This window comes from Lolium rigidum, chromosome 4 (assembly GCF_022539505.1).
Source record: "Lolium rigidum isolate FL_2022 chromosome 4, APGP_CSIRO_Lrig_0.1, whole genome shotgun sequence".
NCBI lineage: Eukaryota > Viridiplantae > Streptophyta > Magnoliopsida > Poales > Poaceae > Lolium > Lolium rigidum.
This window is the reverse complement of record NC_061511.1, coordinates 51878274-51898309: the sequence shown is the minus strand read 5'-3', so window position 1 is coordinate 51898309 and position 20036 is coordinate 51878274. Positions and strand designations below refer to the sequence as shown.

The window sequence follows — 20036 nt, the reverse complement described above, 5'->3', positions numbered from 1 at the left end:
CGCTCTTCTGTTCATATGGGCATACAGCTACTTGCCGCCGCCATAGCGTGAAGAATTCCCGCCATCTCCTATGCTTGCAGCTTGCAGGACGTGGCGCTCCATCACTAGCTTGATTGCTTCCCCGTCTTAGGATACCTGAATAGGCTTAAAGCTAACGCTGAATTAATGAATGTGCACAGACGACCAAAGCGACAAGCCAATGTTTTACACGCAGTCAGCAGGGGAATCGTCAAAATCGAGAGGAGAGCAAAATCAGGAACATGCAAGCACAACGTCAGTAGCTAGACACATGTGGGTAATTCTTCATTGACATACAGTAGATTGATTGCATCCTCAATTCATGAGATTTGCTCTGGTTACTGCGCAGCTGCTGCAGAACAAGAACAAATATTCAAGCATTGGAGTAGGTACAGAACAAGACGTTGGCCCTCATGTTGTCCAGTGTCCACGGCCACTGCGGAGGAAGACCGGGGCGGCGGAGGGTACCCGACGGGGGCACGCAGCGGCAAGAGCACGAGCGGTTCCGGGGCTGCTCCGGTGACAAGGGAGGCGAGGCGCGGCCACTGCGGGGTGTCAGCGGGAAAGCGGGGGCGGCGGCATAAGCTGGCAGCTGGAGCCGGCGGCGAGCAGCTCATTGGACAGAACGGGCTAGCGCGGCCGGCCGCCGGCCGCGGACTGCAAGGGAGAGAAAGCAGAACAGGAGATTTGGACTGAGCTGAACCATCTACCCCTTCTAGCTGTGTAAACCACTGTCCACGTCAGCTAAACTACTGGTCAATACCGCTCTAGATGGTTGGAGGGGGTGAATTACCCGGTATGCAATACTTGAGGGGGTTAAGTGTCCCAATCCAAACTTAAGGGGGATTAGTGTCCCAAACCTGATAGTTAGGGGGTTATGTAGACTTCTTTCCCCCGGAGACTGGTTGGAAATCTGAGCACCTAACCTGCTGGTAACCAAATATTCAACACACCTTTGTTGGATCAAGATCATCAGGTCCTGTCCTGCACCCATGGCTGTCACGATCATCTGAGGCCATGGGTATCCATAGCCAGTCCTCAACTCCTCATCCAATTCTTCATCCTGCTTGACCAATCGGTTGCGAAGGAGGGCTGTGGGGCCAAGTTAGCATCCAAACTCGGCTTGATTCATGTCTCACATCTTAGGAGAATCGTTTGATTCATGTCTCGCATGATAGGAGGATCTCGACCAGGAACGGCGATCTCCTCTCTCCTTTTATTTACTTTGCTGGGATATAATTAAGGATGATTTCATGGTTGTAATTGAACACTTGAATAATCACTCACTAAATTTACATAAAATTAACAAGGGCACAGCCTTACTTAGATACTTGACTCTAAGTCAAAAGATATGTCGATCAAATATTTGCTGCAGGCCAACATCCAGGAATTGCTGTGGGCGTCTTCCAGGTATCTACTTTCCATCATTTGAGGTACAAAACTATGATCTCTTGCAAGCCATGCGAAACAAGGAAACTTGTATGCACACCTCACTGTTATACAAGTGACTCAACAGCACCACCAACTACACAAAGGCGCACGCACTGGCGTGAAACAGCTATGGCCCTTAACATCTCAAATGACCAAGTAGGGGTTTTATTGTTTATATGGATAAGACAAACTGGACGGCATATGGATTCAAACTTTAATCAAAGTTCCTTGAACTTGTTTGTCACCGAGTCCATGTATTTATTCAATTATCATGATAATTTACTTATTTTTCTCAAGTCGGAGCAAGAGAAACTTCAAAATTACAGTACAACCAAACTGGTTGTGACAACTCAAAACAAGAAAACTTGTTATGCCACAAGCTCAACCTAGCTTGTCAACTATAGTTCTCAACGTCAGCTTACACTTTTGGCAGTACCGTGGTGTCATATGGGATGGATGGCTTGACCTACAAAAAAAAAACAATAAATCTAGTGTTAGAACTACCAGATTCCCAGAGTGAGAACTTCAGTAACTATGATCAGGATTTGGGATATGGTAGATGATGGAGGATAGCTAGGCTGGCAAGTGGGGACATACCGCAAGATACCGTGCCAGCAGACTTGCGCTGCTGGGGTTAAAGCCCTCGACGGGCTTTCCTTCCATTCGTGATGCATGCAGCTGTTTCCTCACTTGAGAAGCCAGTGACTGAAACATCAAGTTCCATAGATAACACAATCAATATCACAGACCCAGATGGAGACAACTTTGCTTTTGAATCAATAACGGAAATATCGGACGAAGTAATATATCATGCACATACCTTGCCCAGTTCCACTCCCCACTGGTCAAATGAGTTGATTCCCCATATGAAACCTTGAACTGCGATCCGGTGCTCGTAAATGGATAAAAGCTGAAAGGTACAGACTATATAAGTACATTTATGGAAACAGTGACAACAGAATTTGGAGAGCCTTGTATATTGGAAATGGCAAGTAAAATAAGAAACTGCATAGGGACATGAGTACCAATCCAGATCTTACAGAATAATTTATGTAAATTATGCATTTGATATAGGCTTCATATAAAGGTGGAACAAAAACAGCTATTACCTCAGTTCCAAAATATAAGCCTATTTAGAGAGCTCTTATATTTCAGAATGGAGGTAGTGCTATTCAGGGTTGAAGAACTTGCAACTTCAAATAGTTTAGAGAATGTAATTGGCATACCTGTCCAATCTCATAGGCAGATAATGAGGATAGCAAGAAACTCAGTGATGGCCGGTTGCCCTGAAAAGTCTGAAGAGAACAAAAGGACGATAATGCTCAGTCAGAGAGAAAACATTTATGGTGATCAGCTTGATGCATTGGAATAATCACATAAGAAATAAGTGAGCCATTATCACCTTATGAGGGATAAGATTTTCAGAAACGTTCTCGCTGCGTAATTGTTCAGGCGTCTGAAAAGATGCAGTCAACTCTAGTAAGAAACCAAAACAGTTCATGAAACACGTGTGTCCAAAATACAGTTGAGCCATTTACCTTTCCATAAGCAAGCGCATCAGGCTGAGCAAAGAAATTGGACATCAGCTCATCATGATTGCTAACAGTTTCCCCTGAGAAAGATGTTGCGTGGAAGTGTTTGAAACGCTATTTAAAGGACCAGGAGCATAACAGGCTGCATCTTAATATTTAACTCCGAAGGAGATATTTCAGTGCAATACCTTTCAAGTAAACAGGCTGCTGGCTTTTTATGACGCCAATAAAATCACAAGGAATAACTCTTCCCTGGAAGAGTGGGCACAACCATTGTCAAGAAAGGTGCATATTCATTGAACAAACAACTACCTCTTGGCAATATTACTAGAGGAAGAGACAAAATACTACCTGATGAATTAATTGATAGAAGCTGTGTTGTCCATTTGTTCCAGGTTCACCAAAATCAATTTCACCAGCCTCATATGGAAGGCGAACACCATCAATTGAAACACCTTTTCCGTTACTCTCCATGCTAAGCTTTACAACGTAATGTGCAAGTGTTATGATTAAAAAGCAACAAAAGAGAAACTCCAAGATGACAACTGTTAAAAGCAATGTAATGTACCTGTTGAATGTGTGGTGCAAGTTTCTCAAGTGCTTGAGTATACGGCAATATTGCCTAAAAAATAGGAAATACAATCAAATAATCACATAGAGAACTAGAAAAATTCATAACTGGGAATAACAAGGCAATGGAACAGTGTTGCTCACTCTAGCCGGATATCCGAGAAATGATACATTCCACACACTCAGCAAACCAAGGAGTACCTAACCAGAAATGAAAGACCATGTTTACAAGAATGGTTGACAACATGGCATCACTAATTCCCATCGAAAACTGACTTACAGGTATATTTTTCTCAAATGAAGATGTGCGGAAGTGATTATCAATGCTGGAAGCACCTTCCAAAAATCTTCAAAAAGAAAAGTCAAAACAGGATCAATGAACATGTCACTTTACTATGCAATTAATTTCTTTTCAGACTTTGGAAATGTCATTAACATCTTGACAGTAAACGAAGTTGAACACAGATAGTTGGACATCGGAGATATTCAACAATTTTATTTAACCCACCAAAACTAGCCTTTAAAATATGAGGAGGGGATTTTAACCTTTCCAGTTAAAAGTGGATATGTGGCTTTATGCTACCTGGATAAGTTGTCCTAGACTCAAAACCATCTAGCATGTGTTTACTTTGGATGCTCGAGTAGTGAATTATTTAATACCCTCGAACCTGTAGATAGATACTTGTAACGTTCCAGCAGAATCTTACTTATCCTATCTTCTTTTTATATACATGATAAAGACATAAAGAAAGATAACATCCTACAAAAATTTCCTCAATACTATAAAAGCACAGTGCAGCTGGGTCAATACATTTGCTGGACAAAAGGTAATAGGTTTGCGTGTTTTCGTCTCAGAAATTTCTTCTTTTTTAATACTCACAAGATTTGATCAATAGTAATGAACACAGATGTGTAGTAAACTTCCATGAAGCACCCATGATCTTTTTACCGTTTTCATGAATGATAATGCATATATGAAGTAGTTGCAGTATGAAATAGCAAAGGATATCCTTATTCAAACAGAGGTCCTTCTTTAGGGCTATTGAAAAGTTTTATTTACTCTTGAGTCAAGACAAGAGTTACAATCATTTCGAGATTCAGAATTTATTTAAGAATAACTGCTTGGTAGAATTTAGGTAATGACACTTGGGTCATGAGTCGTGACACTAACTTATTGACCAGAAAAGGTGTGACAAGTGTTAGCATCCTCTCAGCTTAAATTCCATACAATTGTTTATTGACATGCTCTCTCATCTACTCTGGCCCATAGAACGGAACAAGGCACAAGCGCGTTTACCAGTCATGAAAATAAAAAATAATAACTTGCAAAAACTTGAACCTACGTTATGCAATTCAAACTTCTACTGTGTTGTTACTTGTATTACTTCCCTATAGCAAAAACTTGGTATTCACTTCAGGGTGCAAATATAGTTTAAGATAACATACTTCTGCACAATCGGAAATCCATACTGAAGAGATAGGGGCAGAACACCAACAGCACTGCAAACTGCAACAATAGACAAGAATTATTATTATGATAAAGAGCATAGGATATAATGGTAACTTTTTAATTCATATAGAAAAAAGTTCTCACCACTATAGCGGCCGCCAACCCAGTCCCAAAATGCAAAAGCATTGTTAGGGTCGATACCAAACTCCTTGACAAGCTTTTTCAACAGAAAAAGGCATAGTTAAAAATTTATCGCATTAGAATCATGATCTCGAGGAATAATATGGCATTACGAATGCTCTAACAGATTAGCCAAACATGGAAAATGTGATGATGGAGTTTCGAAAAGGAATATGCTAGTGTGAAATTTGGCTGGAAAGGTACCTTCAGATTAGTACTGACAGCAATCATGTGTTTGGAAACGGCCTGAGGTCTGAATCAATAAACTTTACATAAATAGCTGAGCAGCAAGGGTGCAGAACGGGGCAAAAGAAGGTATTGAACAGACTAACCCAAGAGAAGAGACGATCCACTCCTTTATAGTTCTAGCATTTAACATTGTCTCAGCTGTCGTGAAAGTCTTTGAGACAACCACAACTGCACATTTGTTCAATGATAACGATTAGAACTTCTGATGACAAGTGCAGAAGTAGAGAGAGCATCTATGTAGAGAGTTCATAATAAAGGGTGAAACACGGTGATTACCAAGAGTGGTTGCAGGATCTAAGTCTTTGATGCTTCGTGCAACATCAACTGGATCAACATTTGCAAGACTGCAGCATAACCAATATTGACCATGTGTTACTAGACAAAGAGTATATGATTGCACAAGTAGAATAGGAAGTCAAGAAATATAGGGACTCAATCACAATATTCAAGAAACCGTTAGAAAGATTGCATGAGTGGTACAAAAGGTTCAAAATTCAGTCACATTCTGACTCCGAGCAATCTATAGTAAGTGTCTAACACAATGGGCGCGCAGATGCAGGCAAATGGAAATACAGAAACATGTCTCGGGTACTTACAATCTCAGTTGTCGCCCTTTGGCAGATTCTGCCGCTGCTGGGTCTGCAAATTAGTGTTTTCACGGCATATCAGATCAAAATTTGGTAGTAAGTATCGCAGTTTAGAGAACCTATCGAGTAGCACAATTGTTTACCAGTCTGGAGAGCAGTATGCACAAAGAGGGGCCCAAGGAAGCTACCACCAATTCCGACCGAGACAACATTTGTCAACGGTTTCCCAGTTGCCCCAACCTGCAGTTCAGTAAACAGCAGTGATCAATCTTCACCATCTGTGCCAGATTCATTTTTTTTTTTGTTTTGTTCAGAAATTTTCGTTGTAGATACTTTACCCATGAACCACTTCTGAACGTTTCTGAAAACTGCTTGATTTTATCTATAACAGCCCAGACTTCGGGCACCACATTCACCCCATCACTCTTGATGACTGCATCCCTTGGAGCCCTTAGAGCCACATGGAGCACCGATCTGTTCTCGGTGGTGTTTATCTGACAAACAAATCATCAAATCAAATCAAATCAGAGATCTTATCCATCCACTCCAAATGATATGTAACGAGCTGGGCAGCTTGAAATATAAAAACGTTGAGGACTAATAATTGCATTGTTGCCCAAATTATTCGTCCGGATGATCTGCCAACCTTTCATATATAAAGAGATTTATGCGCAGACTCAATTAACATAAGCGCACAATGTTACACGGCAAATACATGTTTACAGATTAAAAAACAAGTGCATGCTGAACAGAGCACATGTGAGGTGATACAGCAACTGCGCGAGCGGTGGTTACAGGGCACGACAGGTACCTTGTCACCGCTGAACATCTTTTCAATCTTCTCCTTGAGCTTTGCGGCCTGGGACAATCCGAGCATACATATGTCAGGTTACTATATATACAAACGGGCATGCTGCTCTGTTCAACGACCAGAAAGATGGATTGTGTTTTTGATCAGACAAGCGGTCACCTCTGCTAATTTGAAGAGCTTGTCCACCGTCTCGGTGGTGGCCTGCTGCCTCGAGTAGTCGAGGTGGATGCCTTCGAACTCCCTGGCAAACCGTGAACACCTCGGCTTAATTAAGGCATGGAGCGCACGGAAGCACGGCGAATCAAGGGAGGGAGGGAGGCTTACGCTGTCATTGCCTTGCATCGGTCGGCGTCCGCCATCAGATCGCGCAGGTGCGTCTTGTGGATCGCTCCGACGTGCGCCTGCGGTCACCAAACCAACGGTGAGGCTGGCAATTGAATCCAAAGGGGTGCGGGGGGTAAATCCGGCGGCGAACGGAAGCAGCGCACCTGGAGGGCCTTCCACTGGTCGGTGTCGGAGATGAGCGCCGGGGACGCCATGGCGGAGCGCCGGGGAGAGGTCGGTCGGGCCTGGCGGGATTGAGGCGGAGGATAAGCTGCCGATTTGAGCCCAGACAAAAAAGAAAGAAAAGGGATGGGATGGATTGGGGAGGAAGAAAGAAGAGAAATTCTGGATCGCGCCGAAGCAGGCAGCGTACCAATGGAGGATGTCGATGGCGGGCTGCCGGAGATCGGTGGCGGTGGAAGGGGGGAGGAGGAGCGGCGGAGGAGACAAGCGGTGGTGGTGTATATGTATCGGTCGGCGAGAGCTCTGTGCCTGTCCGTGCCGTGTTTGTGGGGTGGGCCCACCTGCCAGAAAATGGCTGGTCACCGTCGTTCAATTTTTCTTTAAAGAAAAAGAGGAATTGCTTTCCGGATTTGTTTATGTTTGTGTGCACGTCATGCGGCGACCGGCCGTAATGATTCCTAGTTTTGGAAAGAGAAACAGTGGGCTGCTCCTTTTTCTCTCCACCGTGGGCCGCTGCCATGGAGTCTGGCTGGCTGCTACTTTTTCTTGGGAGAAAAGAAGGTGGGCCGGGGGCTGCTACATGGCGACAGGTGCGGCTACACAACGTGTCCATGCTCTTTTCTAGATGAATCAATTTGTCCTTGAATGTTTGACATTTTGATGTCGGATTAAAGTTGAAATATTTTTCTGTGGGAGGCGATGTTCCGGTTGACAGCGAGGCGTCTGTTGACTTCGTCAATCTCAAGACTTATCGGATGAAGTCTCTTGGACGTAGTCTCTCGGAGGTGATCATAGGGGTAAAGTGTGTGTGCGTTCATATGGATGAGTTACTGTGTTGGACGCGACGTTTCCTCTTGTGCCCTAGGAAGTGTGGCTTGCCGCACGTTTTCCAATCGTTGATCTGAATTATTGTGCAATTAGAAAATATGATCGGGTGCAAGTATCGCAGATACCACTAGGCCTGCAAGCGGAGCTACTATATGGGGCAGATTGCTTTTCGAGAAAACACCGTCAAAGGTGTGTCAATAATGTAGAAGAAAAGAATCAGAAGACCCACACCACAGAATGCATGTTGTTAACTAAGGGTAACAACTCCTAGAAGAAAGCCTAATCTCCGTCCATCCACAAATGCGGAAGCGGCTCGGGAAAACCAAATATCTCCAAGCGGAAAAGCCTAGGTAAACGTCATCTCTGAAACTCCTCCTTGGTTCTACATCTAATGGCACCCACCTTAGGCCTTGCTCCGTTGAACATCACGTCGTTGTGGTGTCTCCGGATACACCAGAAGACCAAGATCACCGCCATCCAGAGGTCCCTCCTCGATGCCCTGGGGCAGGGCAAGGAGGACCACCTTTGTAGGAGGTCAGTATCCACTGCCGACCGGCATCCGCTCAATCTTCCCCCACCTCGACACGGCCCAAGCCTGGACCTCACGGGCCGCCACACAACCAAGTAGAAGATGTTAGATTGACTTTGGCTGCTGATCGCACAAATGGCAAGCCGCGTCGCTACAGCCTATTTGCCATCCAGCAATTGTTCCTCTCAACAAGCCACTCGAAGAACTTGCAACTGTAGGGGGCTCTCGACCGCCATATCTCTGTGGAGACCGGTGCCAAAGTGGTCCCAGCGAGGAAGGCGCTATACGCCGATTTGGCGGAGAAAATGTCGTCAACCATCCGACGCCACACAAAGGAATCATCTCGCTTCGGCGAGAGCTAAAAATCGGAGAGGATACCCCAAAGGCGAAACAACTCTGGCACTGCGGCGCTACCAAGGTTCGGACCGCAATCGCAAAGCTACTCACCACTGAGGTCCTCCTTTACCATGCGGGAGTTGATGCGTCGTTTCCCCTCCGACCAAATTAGATGCCACATCCGGTACACGAACGCCATGGATCCAGCGGTCCTTACAAAAGAGTGCCCTCTCCCCATTGCCCACTGCAATAGTCGTGGCGGACTCAAAAATGGCCCGGGGGAGAGGGGGTCCCTAGGTAAACTCAGCCCACGGCTTGGTCGGATCCGACCTCTGAAGCCACGCCCAACAAAATCGCAAAGCCACATTGAGGAGTGGAGGTTAGGTATACCCAAGCCTCCGCAATGTTTCGGAGAGGCGGCTTGTCCCAGACCACCAAACAGTGACGTCCATTGATGTAGCTCTTAGCTTTCCACATGAAACCACGACAAATCTTCCAGAAAGCTTGCAGGGTTTTGGGTGGAATATCCAACGACATCATAGCGTGGATGGGAATGGTCCAACGCCAACCGGCCGCCAACCGGAGGAGCTCCAGGACGACGCAAAGGGAATCCGGTCGCTGGTCCGGTCCGACCGGCCTCACCACCAGGCTGTCCGGTCTGTGATCCGGTCAACCGGGTTTGTCGAGGGAAAAGCTGAGGTGGCAAGTGACCAACGGCCATATTTCGAAGAACACTATAAATAGGCCTTCTCCTACCTCTGAACATTTAGGCACTACACTACAAGCTGTTCTTGAGCTCTCTCTCTCTTACTCCATTGCTAGAAACACCAAAAGCCTCAGATCTACCTCCTCCTCCACCCAAACTCAAATCCCTCCGGGAATCGTTAGAGGAGGACCCGATCTACTTGTTCTACCAAGCCAAATCTCATTCCCCCTGTATTCATCGAGAAGCTTGCTTCCTAGGGTTCCTTGGAAACCCTAGGTGGGCAAGAAGAGTCCGGAAGCATCCAGGCACGTGGATTTGCTCCGGGCAAGATTGTGAAGGTTTGGAGGCTACCTCAAAGTCTACCACAAGTGAGTGAGCTATTCCTTCGTGGGATAGGCTCCGGAGAATATGGTGAGCCTTCGTGGCGTGGGGAATCCTTCGTGGGACCTCCACCCTCCAAACGTGACGTACCTTGTTGCAAAGCAAGGGAACACGGGAATACATCCTCGTCTCCGCGTGCTATCGGTTATCTCTAACCGAACTCCTTACTTGTGATTTAACTGCCTGTGAGAGCCTTCGTGCTCGAGTTAGTTGTATCCTCATATAGGTTGCTTCACCTAGTTTGCATTAGGCTCACCTTTATATTCCGCAAAGCCTAATATTGCAAAGAAAGAATTAAAACTTGTAAAAACCTATTCACCCCCCCTCTAGGTTTACCATCTCTATACTTTCAGTTGGGGAATGCATGAGGTAGTCACCGTTACATGATGATAGGGAGAGGGGTAGCTGGAGATTGACAGAAACCTTGTCCTAATTCTTAAATATGCATGTAGTATTAATTCATGGTTAATCAACGGGGGTTTTCAGTATGAGGACCTTTAAAATTTCAGCGGTGGTTGAAATTTATGTCTTAATAATTTCCTTGTTTGTTCTTAATCGGCATTGGGATCAATCACTAGTGGTGTAATTGCTCATGTTTATGGTTGAATCTATCTATGGCCCCTCTCTAGAAGAAACTATAAAAAGACTATCTTTATGCTTCACAAATTATGACAACCACTCAAATGAAGTAGCAATTTGAGAACACTTACTCTCTTGAGTTACTCCACTTCACTTTCACTTCATCTTATTTTACTTTACCACACTTTACTTGTCTTGCATTTTATTTTCAGCACTTCTAGTTCATAGTAGAAACCTCTACAAACACACACGCTAGAACCTAGCTTTGCATAGAAGGCCATATAATTGGGTTATAGGGATTTAGAGAATAGTTAGTTTAGCTTTAGCTGGTGGTGGGTTCAACACTCAAATACTTATCGAATTGTACTTGCAGGTGACCCTTGCACTAGGGGGTTATCACCTTCTTGGGCACAGCATGACTCGACGCCTTGCCGCCGTTCGTGGACCTCATCTCCAATGACGAAGAAGACGACGGCCATTGAATTTGTTTAGATTTTCATTTTAAACTATGTAAATTATATTCGAATCAATGAAATTTCGATTAAATTGTCGCGGGATTTTTTAAATATGTGTGTTTGTATTTGTTTCCTGGTAGGCAGGCCAACTAGCCGGTGGCTCCAATACACCGACCAGGTCAGTGCCTACCAGGCACCGCACACCCCTGGTCGGGTATGGGCCGACCCATTTTGGCTTTTTCTTTTTCTTTCGTTTTTCGTTTTTGTTTTTTCATTTTTTTTATTTTCTCTTTCTCTTTTCCTTTTTGTTTCTATTTTTTGTTCAAATTGGAAAGTTCTAAATTTAGAAAATATTTAAATTTGAAACATTCAATTTTAAAAATTGTTTAAATTTAAAAATTATTCGTATTTGAAAACATTTCAAATTTAAAACATCTTCGTATTTGAAAAAAATATTTAAATTTTAGAAAAAATAATAAAATCAAAATTTTGAATAAATTTTCAATCTAAAAAAATATTCAAATTCAAAAAATGTGCAGAGTATCAAAAAATGTTCAAATTCTAGAACGGTCAAATTAAAAAAAGTTCAAACTTTTATAGATTTTTACATTTGTAAAAATGTTCATTTGTTTTGAAAATAATCAGGTTTTAAAAACAGAAAAATGAAAAAAAATGAAAAATGAGAAAATTTACTACGTGTTATGTTGGGCCGGGGCCCAACTGATCGTGGCAGGGTATGTTTGGGTGTACGGCACATCGCAAATGCCGCACTAGTCGGCGATGATGCCTATTTCACGCCAGTTGCGTCCGTTAGCGCGTCGACGCGCATCCCTCAGACGCAATGGGCCAGCCCACAATGGTCGGGCGGAGATGGAGGAACTCGCCGGAGAGGTTGAAGATGACCGCGCCGACGACCGGAGATAGGTTGAAGATGATTGCGTTGCTCGCCGCCGACGCTGAATGCGTCAAATAGAAGCACCCCTAGTCGGTGTACAGTCACCCCAACTAGCCAGCGGTCCGAATAAATTGTACCGATGCGCGTGGTGACGACGGTCACGGGCCAACCCAGAAAACCGGATCTTTTGGGTCGGTACAATTTATTCGGACCGCCTGGCTAGTTGGGGGTGGCCAACCCAGAAAACCGGATCTTTTGGGTCGCTGATTCGGCCCGCTGGAGGTGGCCCTTGTTGCGCTCTCACGGATCGCGTGAAGAAAACGGGCAAGTTTCACCCGAAAAACAAAGTTAAAAAGTCAACGCGTAAATAAATGGCTTAAAGGTTGCCAGCCATTCACGGAGGGAGAGCCTTGCTTAGTTGCTTGTGTGGAATGTTGGAGGAAGAGATCTGTAATACTGTAGCTGTAGCTGTCAGTCATGGAGGCGATTGTCGCCTCGGTGGTCGTGAAGCAGGCCATCCGGAGCGTAGCGGCGGCCGCAGGCAGTCCAATGGCGAGACTGTGGAGGAACTGCAAAGCTGACCTGGAGGAGATGAGGAGCACCCTCAATCTGTTGGAAGCCGGCTTGAGAGACGCCGAGCGGCGGTCCGGGAATGAGGAGGCGGTGCGTGTGTGGCTGCAACTGCTTAAGGCAGTCGCTCGCGACATCTCCGGCGCTCTCGATCAGCCCCCACCGCCGTCGTGGAAGGTACGACAGCTATGGACTAGAATTGTCGTATGCGATTCCTCTCGCTTTTCCCCCAATTCACAGTTTAACCACGCCGAGTCGCCGATGATAGACGGCTGTGAGAAAGTATACGGTAGGAGGAAAGGACACAAAGAAGCCTATCTAAGGGCGTGGATTGTTGTGCTGGATCTGGGAGTAAATAGTAGAGAATTATTGTAGGTTGAATGTATACTCATAGGGATAAGGCATCTGTAAAGCAATCTTCAACTTATCGTGTACTCATACTGTCTAGTAATATATTTCTTAATCCGTAAAATTTTGCAACATAGTGCTACTGCTACTAGCCTACTACACACACAAAAGAAGTTCAGTAATGCAGTCTATTCTAGGTAAGGATTCTTATGATGTCTAACTGTAGCAACAAGTAGACTACTTCGGATAAAACTCAAAGCCTCTATGTATGCATGGGATTGAAAATGTGTGAGGATAAACTTTGTGCTTACACTTATTTTTGCTTCAACCTCACATATGTTTCAGTTCTATGATAAAAGCCCATCTTGTTGCCTTTTATATTGTCTTTAGAAAAAGAAACTGTATGGAAATCTGCGAAAAAATAATTAGGAGCCTGAAATTTGCATCCGTGAAGAACCCAGGTGGTGAGATTGTACATCTACTCCTCCACCCAAGTTATCCAGGCTCTCACTTTCTTGGATATTCATATCAAGTCGTCCAAAAAATATTGGGCACCACTACCAGACTAGCCAAGAGATTATCTACTATAGAGGCTGTTCCTACTACCACCATACTGCCATTAAATACTAGCTACACCACTTCGAAGGGCCTTAGGCCTAACTTCATTAAGGTAGAAGAGAAAGTTTTTTACAAGAGAGCCACAACGTGGCAAGTGACGGCCAAGATGGCCGAGCAAAAGAAAACACTACCCAGGTCCGAACACAACTCTAGGTGACCCGTGACCCTCTAAGAGAAGGCCTGGGTGCGCTAGAGGCAACAGCCTATAGTATCAGCAAAAAAACCTCAGGAGCCTAAAACGCAAAAAAATACAGCGGGCAGATTTCCAGGAATGAATATCCTCGATGATTACTTCAAACACATGGTCAGCCGTGTTACACTCCTGCTGGAAGATGCGTGAATTCTGCTCCTTCCAGATCCTCCAATGCACCAGAATTGCCACTAGCTACACCACTATGTATACTATCTTATTTCAAGTTATAGATTTCATTTGAACTTGAAAATGTGTGGCTGCGCTCATGTCACTTATCATTGATCGTGGAAAACTACTTCAGCCACTTTTTTTTGTTGATGAATTTAGTCACATATCAGGCTGAATTCTTTCTATCATGCCGTCGAATATATTCTCTCTGTAGTTAAATGGAAAAATATTATTTACTACACGCATATGCTGACAATGATAACTGGTATCTTCAACAGATTTTCGCGAAACTTAGTTTGGTTAACAAGATAGAACAGCTAAAGAAGAAACTGAAAGCGGTGGAAGAGAAACGCCATATATTCGGCTTTACATTTCATAATAGCTCAATTATTGAAGATAAAGACGCAAGAAGAGAAACGGTGGCATGTATTGACGATGAATTTAGTATTGTTGGTCGATCAAGAGAGAAAGAGGAGATAGTAAGGATTCTATTGCAATCTGAGAGGAAAATGACTATTCTTCCTATCCTTGGTCTTGGAGGCATGGGTAAGACCACCTTGGCGAAACTGGTTTTCAATGATAGTAGAATGCAAGATTTTGAGAGGAGGGCATGGGTTCATGTTTCACAAAATTTCAATCTGGCAAGAATAGCACAAGCTGTTGCATCACAGTTTCAAGGGACTGCTGATGGCTTTGATGATCTGCAATCTCTGTATAATCAGCTAGAGAACATTTCTAGTGGCAAAAAGTGTTTAATTGTGCTGGATGACTTGTGGGAGAGTGACATTGAACTGTTGCGCAAAATGAAACTAATGCTAAATTGTGGTAAACAGAGGAGCATGGTTAAGATAATTGTAACCACACGTATTGAATCAATTGCGCAGGAATTGTCTACAGCTGGTCCATATAAATTGGGACCATTGTCCGATGATAACTGCTGGACTGTGTTCAAACAAATTGCTTTTCAGTCGACAAATGAAGAAGATTTGTATGTACTAGAAGCTGTGGGAAGAGACATTGCTATAAAGTGCAAAGGTTTACCCCTGGCAGCTCATGCTGTCGGATCCATGCTTCGTAATAAAAGCGTTGACTTCTGGAAAGCTACCAGAGATAGTACTACTTGGCATAAAAGTTCATCTCACAGTGATGTCTTACCATCATTGAGGTTGAGTTATGAACATATGCCGTCTTATTTGAAACCATGCTTTTCCTACTGTGCCATCTTTCAAAAAGGTTGTGCCATGGATAAGGACAAACTAATTCAGCAGTGGATTGCTCTTGACTTCGTTAAACCAGCTCTACCAACCTTGTCTCACAAAGTGCAAGCAGAGGAATATCTGAGAGAGCTTTTGGCGACATCTCTCCTTCAGTACTCGGTATCTTCTCTGGTTAGTTCTTATGAAACTGTTATTTAGAGGAACTGTTTATCTCTGCAGGTCTGAGATATTTGTAGCATATCTTTGGGTGTGTATATGAAAACAACTTTTTATCCCTGTGAGTCTGAGATATTTGTAGCATATCTATGGGTGAGTCTATGAAAGCATCCATGCTTGAGTGCGCATTTTGTACATACATTTTGACCTTTTATAATATTGAATACTACCTATATTTCATAATATAGGGTGTATTATGAGTCATTAAGACAGGGATTGACCAATAAGTTGGTATGCACTTTATGTAAGATAAAAGTTATATCACTGGTTTCATATTCAGATGTACTTATGATTATAAGTTTATAACTGTACATCACATAATCCATATATTAATGGATTAATATGTGGTCAAATGTTTGTCTTAATGAATCATAATATGAATTATATCATGAAACAAAGGGAGTAAATCATATCTTGCTATAGATGACTTTCTGTTTCTGATAATGGATGGTGTACTATTTAATATTGTCTCACTGAGTATAGACGAATCTGTTTAAGCCTTTAGTTATTTAAGAGCTTGTTCATAGAAAGATTACTAATTACTTTTACACAATTTTAATATTTTTTAGGTTACTCATGAACATGCCAAAGATTCAAAAGAACTCAGCATGCATGATTTGGTGCACGACTTGGCACGATCAGTTGCTGGCGATGAAACATTTTATCTACATGCTAGAAACCAAAATACTTCACCCAGTGATAATTGTCATCATATAGTTGTGGTTACATATGATAAAAGACTTTCCAGGTCATTGTCTGCTAATGTAAGGTCACTACATATAAGAGATTGTGCTGGACAACAACTTCCTGGTAATACATTCTCATTGACAAAAAACGTGTGTGTCTTGGATATAACTGGATGTGCTTTGAGGAAGTTGCCAGATCCAATTCGTCAATTAGCTCATTTGAGATACCTTCATGCTTCACTTTTGTCTGATAAAGATCTTCCTATGTGGATTACCCGTCTCGTGAAACTACATTATTTGAGCTTACATGGATCTTCCAAAATATCAGAATTGCCGAAATCAATCGGGAACCTTAAAGATTTGGTACATTTGGATTTATCATGTTGTGGAAGCCTTGCGCACTTACCGGAGTTTTTTTCCTACCTTACAAATCTCTTGCTGTTGAACATAGCAGATTGTCCTAGCCTTTCTGCATTGCCCAATTCCATCTGTGACCTTGTGAATCTAGAGATCTTAAACCTCTCAGGTTCTACACTGGAAGAACTACCTAAAGGTCTGGGAAATCTTAAGAAGGTACGGCTGATGCACCTACCTAGGTGTTCTAGGCTTCGTGTTTTGCCTGATTCTGTCTGTAACCTTGTGTCCTTAGAGAAGCTAGACCTATCTTATTGTTCTGTTTTGCAAGAACTACCACATTTCTTTGGCAATCTTCAGGAACTAAGGTTTCTGGATTTATCGCATTGTTCCAATCTTGTTAGATTGCCTGATTCATTTGGTTATCTAAACAAACTGCATCATTTAAACTTAGAAGCTTTCATGCATTACATGCCCTTGCACCACAGTGATCTACACCACTACTTTGCCATGCTATTTCGAGTCCTGTGTAACCTATCCAACCTGCAATACCTAAACTTGTCAGCATGCCCTGTTTCTTTTCTTCCTGAATCTCTTGGTAGCCTCAAAATGCTTCACACGTTGGATATCTCACGTTGCATTTCCTTAAGAAAATTGCCACAGAGCATTCTTAAATTGCCAAACCTTAAATCTTTAGTTGTGAAGAATTGTTTTCCACCTATCGAAGATCAAATCAAGCAATCCGCACTGGACAATGGTTTGATGTCACTGCCAAAGTTTTTTGTATGTGCCATGGCTGGTGGTGAGTCCAGCAATATTTTGCAGCTTGAGGCTGCAGATGCTGAAGAGCTTGAGATTAAATTTCTTGAGAATGTGGTGAGTTTGGAAGAAGCTAAGAAAGTCAATCTGGCATGTAAATCAAGGCTTTCCATGCTATTTCTCTCTTGGACTGGCAATGCTGTTGACCATCTTGTGGATGATGAGTCTTTGCTTGGGGAGCTCCTACCCCCAACCACATTGGAGCAGTTAATTCTCCAAGGTTACATGGGCATCAGATTCCCAAGCTGGATGTGCTCTGCTACATATCTTACAAACCTTTCCAGAATAGAGTTGCATAATTTGCAGGGATGCACCGAGCTACCATCACTTGGTCAATTACCTAATTTGCAAGAGTTATCTCTCCGTGCATTGCCAAACATCAGGAAACTGGATAAGAATTTCTGTGGTGGTAATCGAGCATTCAAAAAGCTGACAAAATTTGTTATGCAGGACATGAATAATCTGGAAGTCTGGTATACGAGAGTATTAATAGATGCTGAATATAAAAGGGAAGAAGTCATGTTCCCTATCCTTCACAAGTTGATGATACATAGATGCAACAAGTTGATGGTTAAACCATGCCCGCCTGTAGCCGCGGAATGGGTCATAGAGGTTAATGATATTATAGTATCATCATGGGATGGTAAAGGACATTCAAACATTATCTCTAATTCGACAACTTGTTTAGAAATATCAGATTGTCATGTCAAGCCTGATGGCTGGAGGCTGCTCTATCATCTCCCAGGTCTTCGCAAGTTAAAGCTCCGCATGTGCAATGAGTTAAACAGCTTACCAGGAAGCATTCAAGTCCTGACCTCCCTTCGGTCACTACTTGTGTTTGCATGCCATAGTTTGACAGAACTGCCAGAATGGTTAGGCAACCTTACCTCACTACAAGAACTGGAAATCAACTATTGCCCTAAGCTTGAGTCCTTACATGGGAGCATGCAGCGCCTTACCTCACTCAGATTGCTGCACTTGGGTCACTGCGACAACATCTCGTCACTGCCAGAGTGGTTCAGCCATCTCATCTCTCTCCAGAGACTTGAGATCTCGGGATGCCAACTAATCAAGTCTTTACCACGATCCATGCAACACCACAGCTCTCTGAGGGAACTACAAATCAGGCATAACCCTGAACTTAAGCAGTGGTGTGAGTTTTTCTTGGATGACAAAGAAATAGTGTGAACCAGATGAGAACAAAGAAATTGTTGCTTAAACTAAAGAAGGTAATGTGCACTTCGAGTTTCCTGCCCAGATTATTCCCTTGTTATTCCTTTTACATTTGCATACCAGTTGTCTGTCTGTACCCACTATATGCTGGTATTTTCTTCTATATATTTTGCCAAACTTAGTAAGCTTTAACTTTTGATTAATTTATATGCCTCTTTTTTTTAACGGATGTAGTATAGGCTTAATCTATATATTCCACTCATGGGTTTACCCCGGTCTTGCATAAATGGTCTATTGACCAAAAGCACCTGCTGATGTACCTGCCTTGACTCGTTGGCTCTATATGTTAACTAGCAGTAAGAAATGACTACAAACACTCCATGTATTTGCAGATCACTTGTATCTCTCTGGCATTTCAGAGATAAAACATTTTAAAGTTTTGATTTTGAAAAAGAAAAGTTTAACGACATCGTCATTTGTTTGTTTAATTGTGCCTGCATACCACTGCCGGCACCCGCCGCTCGCTTCCTATTAGTGCCTAACAACGAATTGAAGATGAAACTACTTATGCTCGAATAAGCTAACAATCTAGTTGTTTTTTTATAAGAAAGCACAATCGACCACATGCTCAAATAAGTGGAAGATCTTATTTATTGTAGTTATTATATATAAAATCAACATCCAATTCATGACTTATATTGTAACCTTATGATGTGTTTTTCTACCACTGTCACAGGCGGGAAAGTGAAAGCTATGGAGGATTTTGAGTCAGCGCCTCAGCGGTCCACTGGTGAGTGGTGACATGATTTGTAAACTATGACCAAGAGGAACTCCAGGTTGTAACAGGAAAAACTGGAGCTAACTTACAGGACGTAGCTTCACACAAAAGTGCATGTCATGGTTGAGCAGAACTTACAGATACTTGAAAGGTGCTGTACAGATGTCTGGATCCAAAATTTCCAAATGTACATGTGCGTGGTACCATGTGCGTGTGCTTGTACCCTGTAATACCGAAAAAAAATCAATCGTTGAATTTGTGCATTTTATGTTTCCTCATCAAGGGCTCTGAGTTGGACATTCTACAGGATAATGACACCAAATATAATTTTCCATTGTTCTGTGATCGTTGCAACATAGGGCTAGACAGTCCACTCCATTCCTGCAATTAGTGGGCTCGCGGAGCAAAGTAACATTGAGCAATCGGCAGCACTACGAATGAAACCAGTCGGATTGCAGTACTCCCTCTAATCCAACTAATTTGACTAGACATATTTTTTGTCTAAATTTACGTCAATTAATGTGGACCTGATGAGTAAGTTTTTTCTTGTGTCGCAAGAGTGTTGCCATATTACAAGTCAATGAATTTCGGTCACACAAGTGGTCCTCTTTTCTCGCCAGCATTCCTGCCGCAGTGCCGCGCCACCACATAGGGTGCAGGGAGGGCATGGTCTTCCACCCTGCACTAGTAAGGAAAACACTATAGAGACACGCTTATTGGCAGCATACTCCTGAACGCACGTGACTACTATTAGTAGTTGTGGGCCGAAAATGCGTACGTGGCTGGTGTTCTCGTACTTGGGTCCAGAAAGGCACACGACTACTATGTGGGGTCTGGCTGTACTTGGGTTCA

General features: G+C 43.1%; 2 protein-coding genes across 2 annotated transcripts; one reads left to right on the top strand and one right to left on the bottom strand.

Moving 5' to 3' along the window:
* Positions 1–1632: 1632 nt before the first annotated feature.
* Positions 1633–7334, bottom strand: LOC124708215 (glucose-6-phosphate isomerase, cytosolic). The gene is made up of 23 exons (XM_047239902.1): positions 7317–7334; positions 7153–7229; positions 6988–7069; positions 6829–6876; positions 6356–6511; positions 6161–6257; positions 6027–6069; positions 5707–5774; positions 5514–5598; positions 5386–5434; positions 5146–5218; positions 4998–5058; positions 3832–3898; positions 3696–3752; positions 3550–3603; positions 3333–3461; positions 3170–3233; positions 2988–3061; positions 2852–2905; positions 2676–2744; positions 2270–2359; positions 2047–2154; positions 1633–1915 (listed from the first exon to the last, which is right to left on the bottom strand). Exons 2-23 carry the CDS (start codon positions 7185–7187, stop codon positions 1868–1870), a joined length of 1611 nt encoding a protein of 536 aa, XP_047095858.1. The 5' UTR covers positions 7188–7229; positions 7317–7334; the 3' UTR covers positions 1633–1867.
* A 5149-nt stretch (positions 7335–12483) lies between these two features.
* LOC124647044 (disease resistance protein RGA2-like) lies at positions 12484–18456 on the top strand. The gene is made up of 3 exons (XM_047187040.1): positions 12484–12791; positions 14220–15329; positions 15944–18456. The coding sequence occupies exons 1-3, from the start codon at positions 12522–12524 to the stop codon at positions 18419–18421; spliced, it is 3858 nt and encodes a 1285-aa protein (XP_047042996.1). The 5' UTR covers positions 12484–12521; the 3' UTR covers positions 18422–18456.
* The last annotated feature ends 1580 nt before the right edge of the window (positions 18457–20036 follow it).